Consider the following 9700-nt stretch of genomic DNA (forward strand, 5'->3'; position numbering starts at 1 on the left):
AATTTACCAATTAGTTAAGATATTTTCTTAATGGTCCCTCTTTACTTTTTATGGATGGTCAGGAAGTCTGTTTTCTCTTTTGGAATCCCAAGACAGAAGTATGTTTTAGATTGTTATTTGCTGGGACCCAGGATAGGCTGTGCATAAGCCGAGAGTCACTTTTTATCCAATATTTGGCCTTGAAGTTTGGCTTTAGGTTCCAGCTTAAACTCAGTCTGATGGTTTAGACTTTTTTTTTTCAATCTTTATCTTTTTGGCAATGTTTTTTCTTGACATTGATATGTTGGGTTTGTTTGTTTGTGTCCTTTATTTACACAGTATGGGCTTGGAGTTTGGAGTTAAGTCTCTGCTGCTGCTGCCATGGGTAGGAGCACACCTTGGCCATTATGATTTTGTACAGATATTTCTTTAAAAGTTGCATTGTTTAGTAATAAACTAGTATTTCCCCCAATCTTGGAGATTAGAGTCTCTGGGAAATACTGGAGAACCCACCCATTGTGGATAAATCTAAAGTAAACTGGTTCTGGCAGCTGCTTTTTCAGCCACAGAGTGAGTCTTGTCTAGAAGTTCCCCATGTCCAAGGTTGATTATGATATGCACGGATTAATATGCAGACAACAGACAAGACACATAAGACAATTATCTCCCTAGAAGGTACCACAGAACTTTTTTAGGTGAATCACAATAGAGATTTCTTATAATATTTCTGTTATTTCAACAGTATAGTTATGCCAATAAGAGTTAGAAGGCATAAAGGGCATTAGGATGTGGAGGAGAAAGGAGACTGAAAGGGGGTTATCTGATGGGAGAGATACTGGAGACTGAACTGGGGCCTGGGGATGGCCAATACCTAGGCTTTTTTTTTTTTTTTTTTTTTTTTTTTTTTTTTATTTTTTTTTTTTTTTTTTTGGTACCGGGTATTGAACTTGGGTCCTTGTGCTTACCAGGCAGGTGGTGGAACCCTAGGCATTTTTAATTGGGGAAAAGTTAAAAAGAGAGAAGGGAACATGAATGTGGATAATGCCCTCTGCCCCTGACACATTATGGGTGGGAGGACAGAGGCTGGCTGTGGTTCTGGTATGGGCACAAGAATGGGCAGTGGGCAGAGAAAAAGAGGGGGAAGAGGCAGGGATTAGGAGGAGGCCTCTGATGGAACAGGTAAAGAAGAAGCTGAGTGAGGGATCCATAGTGGTGGGTGGTTGTAGTCTGTGAAATCAAACTCAGGTTCAAAGATGGAATTAGAGTCAAGTCTAGGTTGATTGTGAGAAGAATTTGGAAAGTAGTACAGGACTGAGGAAAGTTGATTCTGACCATGCCCAGAAAAGTGAAGCAGGACTCAGCATGCACACACAAAAGCATGAGTGTGGAAACAAAATTGGACTTACTGGTGACAATCTATCTTTCACCTGTATTTGGTGGATTCCAATACTGAAGACCCTGGAAAGAAGCTACTCATTAAAAACACAGAGGGTGGCTAGGGATTTAGCTCAGTGGTGCCACTCCCTGTCTCACAGGTACAAGGGCCTGAGTTCAAGCCCTGGTAGAAAAAAAAAGAGGAACTCTGAAAACTAGTTCTTTCTTTTCTTTTTTTTTTGCTTTTGCTTTTTCTTCATTTTTGTTCTTTTCTGTTACTTTTATCTAGTTCTATTAATTTTCTTTTACTGCTTAATAGGATTCTTTATCTTACTTTCTCTCCTCCTTCTCATCTTTTATTTTTCAGACTTTATTTGTCTCCTTTCCCCTTCCCCAGTCCCTCCATTTTTTTCAGTGTCACTATTAAGCTTTATTAATCTTTAGATAGTTCATTGATTTATGCTGTTATTGTTGAATTGTTTTGTACTTTTAATGGTGGTATAATTGTTGCATATAGTAGATATTTACTGTCAGTCAATATTTGGTTTCTCTCTATATCTATATTATCTCTTTGTTATTGTAAAGGGTGGTACAATAGTACCTTTTATTGATTCTTATGGTATGTCAATATTGTTTGCTTTTGACTCTATTATTGTTGCTGATTGTATTTCTATTGCCAGCATGACATAGTTGTTGCTATCAGTTCATTTTGTACTGTATGCCAATATTGGTTGTGTCATTACAATACAGCATTTCATTTCTGGAGAACTGGTTCCTGGGTCAATTACACTACACTTTATCTTCCTCAAATTAATGGAAGTGGTCGTGTCAGAGGAAAGGTCTCTCATTAATCATGCCCAGAGCACATCGCTGGGAGGCACAAATCTCCATGCTAGGAACAAAGTCTCTCTTCACTATAATTGACCCACAAACTTCAGCATACACATACACGTGTGCGCACACAGGCCAACAGAAAAACATGAGAAAACAAGACATAAAAAGGCCTCCCCAAATGCCCATCTTTTCTAAAGCTGATCCATGGAACATTGATGGAAGAGAAAATCAAAAGCCAAACAGGTGAAGGGATGAAAGAGGAAACAAAAAATCAATAATGAGCTCAACAAGGTCAAAGATGATATAACTAAACAGATATTGGGCTCAATAAAACAATGGGCTAACAGAAGACAGTGATAAAAGGCTATCCAGTCTAAAAAAATGATACAAAACATGAAATATCAGTTTAGCAAAGAATTTGAGTCCATAAAAAAAACCAAATAGAATCCAGGAGATAAAACATCTCTTGAAAGTGTAAGACTTGTGTCTCACTTTTACTCCTGGAGCGTGAACAGCCAAGAGGCCTTCACGATGCTGGGCTCAGTAGCTCAGAGAGGCTCCAGGAGCTTGTCTGATAGCAAGAGTCACCCAGGAAGGAACACACCAGGCAAGTTGGCTAATAGACCTTTATTAGTCTGGCCAGACGGCACCTCCTAAGCCAAGTAGCTCAAGAAGGGCGGCTAGCTCAGAAACAGAGGCCATTTTATATAGGGCTGAAGTGGGGGGGTTTATACTTAAAACTTACAGAGAGAGGACAAAGGCAAAGAATCAGTTAATCTGAGCTAGTGGTCATCAGGCATATACTTGACCGTCACGTACTAATGATCAGCAGATTGATTATCCATTTTTCCATTTTCAACTTAGATTACAAAGTTCAGAACATTCCACTACAGGCAAGCAAGGAGTGGTGTGATTTATGTTGGGTCTCTGTGTTCACTACAGTTTCCATCTAGCCTCCCAGCTACTTCAATCTCCTGGCGGATGGGGGGGAGCGACAGTCTCTAGGTTGTTTGCTGGTCAACATGGAGTCGCTCTGGTTCAGTTAGGCTCCCACAAACGTATAAGTAACAGAAATGACCACTGTAAGCCGGGTGTGGTGGTGCACATCTATAATCCCAGCACTTGGGAGCCTGAGGTAGGAGGACCACTGTGAGTTCGAGACCGGCCTGGGCTACACAGTGAGTTCCAGGTCAGTCTCAACTACATAGTGAGACCCTGTCTCAAAAAACAAAACAAACAAACAAACAAACAAAAAAATGACCACTGTGAGGACAGAGGATCAGAACTAGAACATTAGGTTGACATGGGTGCTAGATAACACAGAGTAATAATCTGAGATTAATTGGAATTAGTGAAAAATGAGAAAATACACAAATGGCATAAAACATATTTAGAGAAATAATAGCAGAGAATTTTGCAAGCATGGGGACAGATTTTAACATACAGTTAAGGGAAGTATATAGAACCCAAACACTCATGATCAGAAAAGAATTCCAGGTTGGTGTGGTGGCACATGCCTATAATCCTAGCACTCCAGGGAATTACCATGAGTTTGAGGCCAGCCTGTGCAATGCTTTGAGTTCCAGGCCAGGCTGAATTGCACAGAAAGCCCCTATCTCAGAAAACAAAATATTTTATTTAAAATGTAAAACATCTGTATCAGAGAAAAATCCATTTATTTCAGTTTGACAGGAATTCAGGAGCCTCAGCCTCTAAGTGCAGGGATTACAGGCATGTGCCACCACAGCCAGATATCACTCTTCACTTTTTCATCTCACAGAAACAATACTAAGGCCAAGAGGGAACACATGAGCTGGCCCTGTCAACAGACTCAGATTGTGGAAGGGAATGTTGTGTGTGCTGCCGCAAATCAACCATATCCCTGCTGAGGCCGGGTTTTTAGCTCCTCTGTGAGAGTTTGAAAATGGCTAAGAGAAGAAAAGAAAATTGTAAGGTTGATTTGGGGGCAGAAACAGTAGAACAGAAATTAAGGATTGGCCCCTCCTGAGAAGTGAGAACCACATTCTGGGAAGGAAGTTAGCAACCTCAGGCTAGAATGAAGGAAGACATGAACTCCAATCCAAAACTCAAAGCAGATAATAACTCTTTAATTCAAAGCCTAAGCTGTATTGACTGAAGAAAGGCTTTACTTAGGTTGATGAGAAACTTGCCCCCTAAACTAGGTAAGGCTGGACGCCAATCTTCTTGTGTCTCCACAGACTCCCAACCCATGTGGCTTGTCCTTTAACAGTATTTGCTACCCCAAAGACAGAGGAGCAGGGAGCTGGGACCCATTCCTGCTCACCCTGCCTCGCCTCAACAGTAGCTGTGCCAGCAAAAGTGCCCAGATTGGGCCTCAATGCAAAACCACTGTTTGCTCCCTCTGCATGTCCAGTGGGAAGAGCTGCGGAACATCCAAGCTAGAAGAAGAGGTAGACTTCACAAGGAGAAGGCATTCCTTTGAGCATAGATTTCAGAGGCAGGCTAACTCCACCAAGGACACCCAGGGCGCACAGGCACACAAAAAGTGAGGGTGCTGCTGAGGACATCGGAGACCTGACTGGCTTGACTTCTGCTTCTGGGGCGCAGGCACTGTTTCATCTGTGCTACTCTGGTCTCCTCTCCTGTGTGGCAGAAGGACTGGAGAAAGTTGCCTCCAGTGTTTAAGTCATCGTTTATGTGTTGAAGTTCAAAGTCTTTTGTGTATCATTCAAGACACTTCTACTTTGCTTTTAAATTTTCACTTTGGGGGATCATTGCGGCCTCATCCTAGGTCACAGGGAGAAGCTTGCTCTGTTCCAAACACACCATTCTCACCTGGGGGCTCTGTGTCTCTTTCTGTTGTTGTTTTCTGTCTGAATTGCTCTTCTCTCACCCCTAGAAAATTATATCCTTGAAAGTCTTCCTCAAGGTAATGTTTTTGCTCTGAGGCCTTCCCTGATCCTTCCCAACTCCATTCCTTTCCTCCTATTGCTTCCTAGTAACTCTGTCCTCGCTTCTACCGCAGCTCTTACAGACTCTGGTTCATATTACAGTTCCATGGGCTCTTTCTGTTGCACAGAACTCTCAGAGCTTTGAAAGTCTCAGAATCCTGGATTTCACTGCTTCTCAGGAAAAAGACAAGGTGGCTCTGCACTCCCAGGTCCCTTAAGTGTCCTGCTTTCTCTTAACAACTGTCTTTTTTCACATAAAAGTCCTGTCAATATTTATACCTGAGTGATAAGCTGTCAGAGGAGCTGAGCCAAGCCAGCTGCCTCTCAGGTAAGGGTGGGAGGTACTGGTGCTGTCCTGGGAGAGCAGCCAGGGGAGGTTCTCCTAAGGTGGATGAAATCTATAGACCACTGCACTGCCAGCTTCAGAGGAAATGTGGTGTTCTCTTATTAAGACCCACAGACAGCCACATCCCTGTCTTTCCTCAGACAGTGTCAATACTTGATCTCCACTTAAGACAGGGCTGAGTACAGGGGTGGGAATGACATACGGAAAACAAGCCCTGTCCTTGGGACTGGGGAACACTGCTGGTGTTGGGAGGCTGGGATGGTGGTGCCAGGCAGGTGCAGGCTCTTCTGTGTGTTCTGGGGACTGGGCTGTTGACTGCACCTGCTGCACTAGCAGGCAAGTCAGGGCCACTTCTGAGAAAGTAGTACCTGTGCCTCTCTGACTTCAGCCCAGCACTCAGATTCCAGAGTCTCCTCTTCTAGGCCATGCTCTATGTGTGTTGGGGTGGGTAGAGAGAGAGAGATGGGGAGTCTTATAAAGTGGGAATAATCAAGCTGGATGTAGTGGAACCTGTCACCCCAGCACTCTTGGAGACTGAGGCAGGAGGATCAAAAGAATTTGAGCTTAATCTGGGCAATTTAGCAACCTACTAAGACTGTCTCAGTATAAAAAAATAAAAGTTTGTGGATGTAACTCAGTGTGAAGGTTCTGGATTCAACCCCCAGTAGTGCCAAGAGGGGTCGGGGGAAGAGAAAGGGTAGGGAAAGAGAAAGAAGGAAGAGAGAGAGGAGGAAGAAGAAGAGGGGGCAAAAAAAGGAAAAGAAGAAGAAATTAAAAGGAATGATATCCTTCAAGGGCTTGAACACTTCCTGTTCTTTTGTAGTTGTTGGCTTGTCACTTTCTGGAATCCCCTGGGCACCATCTCTTACCTGCCTGAAACCAGATCACTTTCCTTAACCTACTTTGCCACATTAGGACTCATCAACAGTCTCCTTGGAGAGATTTCAAGGAGAAAAGAAATGCTTCTCTCTCTTCTACAGAAGATAGTCCAGCTATGAGGTGTGAGCAAAACATAAGGTGAATGTCTAAATTTAAATTTTATCATAGTCAATTACACTTTGCTGTCAATCCCCCGCAAAATACTCTCCCCTCACTTCAAATACACTTATCTCATTATTCAGTTCTGGAAGTCCTCTTTTTATTTATTTATTTATTTACTTTGGCACCAGGGATTGAACTCAGGTCCTTGAGCTTGTGAAGCAGGCGCCAGAACCACTGAGCTAAATTCCTGACCCCTGGAAGTCCTCTTTCCTGCCTTAGCAGTCCTATCATGGCTCCTTTAATGTCCTGAATGCATTTAAAATGTTTACCTTTCACCCTCATTTTGACTTTGGGGAAGATCCATGGTGTCAAATCCAGTGAATAAGGTGGATGAAGATGCACTGTGATGTTTTTATGGGCCTGGGATCATACCTCCTAAAAATAGGAGAGAAGACCTCTAGAATTGGTTTAGAAAGTAGAGAGAATGAGGGGGTCGATGATTTTGAAGTGAGAGGAATTATTGGCAATGTATCTTTTGGGATTTGTGTTTGCAGTTTTTTGTTGTTTTGTTTTATATTGTTTTGTTGGTGTTAGGGATTGAACTGAGAGCAACTCCTATGCTAGGCAAGTGCTCTACCACTAAGCTACATCCAGGAGAGAGCTAGGAAGGGAAAGAAGCTTGTGAGTTATATGGAAGAGCTACAAAAGGAAAGCAGCACAGGAAAGAGGCTGCGACCTGTAGACAAAACACAGTTTTGCTGAAGCTGCTCCCCAGCCTTCATGCCTGTAAATACCCACAGACACACTGTCTTGCACATGACTGAGGATCAATCCTTAAATGTATCAGCCCCAAATTCTCTTAGTGTTGGAGGTCAATAGAGAGAGGGAAGAGGAACAGTCAGGTCTCAGACTGAAAGACCTTAAGATGGAGATGTATGGATAACAACATTTACACTCAAACTGATGTTCTTATTCCCTAAGGTCTGCGGAGCTCCTTCAGAGGAAATCTGAAGCTCAACAATATAATTTGAAAGTAGAAAAGCAATTGGGTCTTTGTCCATCTTCTGCTGAGTCAAACCACAGCCAGACCACAGAGCTGAGAAGCCATGGAGAAGAGCCTAGAGTGCAGGAGCTGCAGTTTAGGAAAAAGGAAATGAAAGACCAGGAATATTGGAAACAGTTAGAGGAAATATGCCAGCAGTACCACAGTGACATGCAGGAAATTAGGAAGAAGATGGGGAGAGAGTTGGAGGAGAGCTCCAAAATCAGCCACAAGACCTATCTGGTGAAGAAAAGTGCCCTGCCTGTTGACCAAGATGCTCCTGAGGGTGACGCACCTGTGCAGGACATTGAAAGAGCCTTGAAAAATATTAGGCTTGAGAACATAAAGGAAAGTGAGATTCCAGAAAAGAAATATAAAGCTAAGAGAGGGGTAAAGTTCAAAATTCATTTAGACGAGTGTGTATCTGATGGAAACACTGTCCAAGAAGAAGAGACAATGGACATACTAAATGAAACTTTGACCTTTAAGGACAGCATAAAGTTTAAGGGATATGACTGTGGAAAGGAGCTTGAAGATGACCTAGACAAAGCCTTGGAAAAACTCTTGGCCCAGAAGCAGAGCGTTTCACTCAGGGTGCTGCAGCTGCAGGAAACAGGAGGCAGTGGGATTGCAGAGCGCCTTGGACTCTACTGCAAATGATGGCAGCAGCTGACATTACTTCTACCTGCCCCACTGGTCCTGACGATGGCCAAGTTATTGTGATGGAAAGTATTCCAGAAAGTAGGAAGCAGTGGCAGCATGAAGCACCAGGAACCTTATTGAGTGTTTTGGCAGCAGCAGATCTAACAAGTAGCTCTTTTTCTGCTGGTGAAGGAGAACCTGTAAGAACATTGAAGCAATGGCTTCTGGGAGAAGATGTGGGGAAGGTAGAAATGGCTTCCTGCATTGAAGTAGCTGGGGAACTGCTGGAACCAGCATCTGATGATGATGATACAAATTTTGAAGAATCTGAAGATGAGTTGAGAAGCAAAGTAATAGAATCCTTTGAAAAACTTGCTACTTTCAAAGGAGGAAACATGGAAGAAATTTCCAGTATCTTTAAGGATGCTTCAATGTCAGGAGAGAGAAGGAGGTTAAGTGTAACAAAATCTGATGAATTGAATGAAGGTGTAGAAGCTGTTTCTAGTCCAGCTAATGACCAAATTTGTGTTGCTGATGAGGACTAAAGAACAACAACCTACTCTACCATAAAGAAAGAGAAACCTGAGTCATTTGTAGGAAAATGGATGCATTTGAGACCATAATGTTAAGTGAAATAAATCAGACACACAGGCTTAAATTGATAGAGAGAACTTTTGTAAATAACCAAAAACCTACAAAATGTTAGGAAAATGTAGAATGACTTCTGCTTTTCTAACTGAAATTGGCTTTCTTTAGTTCAAAATTAACAGGCACAGGGAGGCATTAACCATAGAATGGGAAATCTGGCCTCATCCTGAGATAACAGGGCACTTGAGACCCAGAGCTCTGATGTTTAATGAGCCACATGATTATAGGTTTTTGTTTGATTGTTTGTTTCTTTTTTTGTTTTTTTGAGATAGGTTGTCACTATGTAGATGAGACTGACCTGGAACTCACTATGTAGCCCAGGCTGGTCTCAAACTCACAGCAATCCTCCTGCCTCAGCCTCCTGAGTGCTAGGATTACAGGCATGCAATACTAGGCCCAGCTAACCACATGATTGTAAAAATATCAAGATGAAAAGAACAATTGTTCAACTTTCCTTTCCTGACCTTGAACACCCACTTCCTGTGGGCCAGAATAGGTAGCTAGGAATCTTAAAGGTAGACTCCCTAACTACAAAGAAATGCTGCATTTGGGCAAAAATTAACTGTCTTGTGGGGATTTTAGCTAAGTGGTTCCAGCGCCTGCCTTGCAAGTGCAAGGACCCAAGTTTGATCCCCATGTACCAAAATAAATAAATAAATAAATAAATAAAATAAAGAATAATCTTGATCTCTTCATTGTCTTAAAAAAAAGTTAACTGTCTTGTCACCATGATTTGTGCATCAGTAATGTAAACTGAAGAAATGAAATGTAACCACCTGAATGAGATCATGGTTGTAAAACCCTATAATAGAAGAAGCTGTATCCTAGTAAGGTTGTTGATCACTGGCACTGCTTTTATTTATTTTTTTATTGAGTTTATTGGTACAATCTAGGTATACAATACAGTTACATTCATTATTG

The 9700-nt window shown here is 42.1% G+C and overlaps 1 protein-coding gene across 1 annotated transcript; it reads left to right on the forward strand.

Annotated features, from left to right (window-relative positions):
* Positions 1-319: 319 nt before the first annotated feature.
* Positions 320-8682, forward strand: LOC109118659 (serine/threonine-protein kinase Nek5-like; the record flags this gene model as incomplete). Its single annotated transcript, XM_033765295.1, is given in 4 exon segments — positions 320-364; positions 4407-4714; positions 7429-8051; positions 8054-8682. Coding segments are annotated over 4 exon segments (1605 nt in total), but the record flags the coding sequence as incomplete, so codon positions are not given.
* Between the last annotated feature and the right edge of the window lie 1018 nt (positions 8683-9700).

This window comes from Fukomys damarensis, unplaced genomic scaffold (assembly GCF_012274545.1).
Source record: "Fukomys damarensis isolate Sample0158 unplaced genomic scaffold, DMR_v1.0_HiC HiC_scaffold_17, whole genome shotgun sequence".
Taxonomy (NCBI): Eukaryota; Metazoa; Chordata; class Mammalia; order Rodentia; family Bathyergidae; genus Fukomys; species Fukomys damarensis.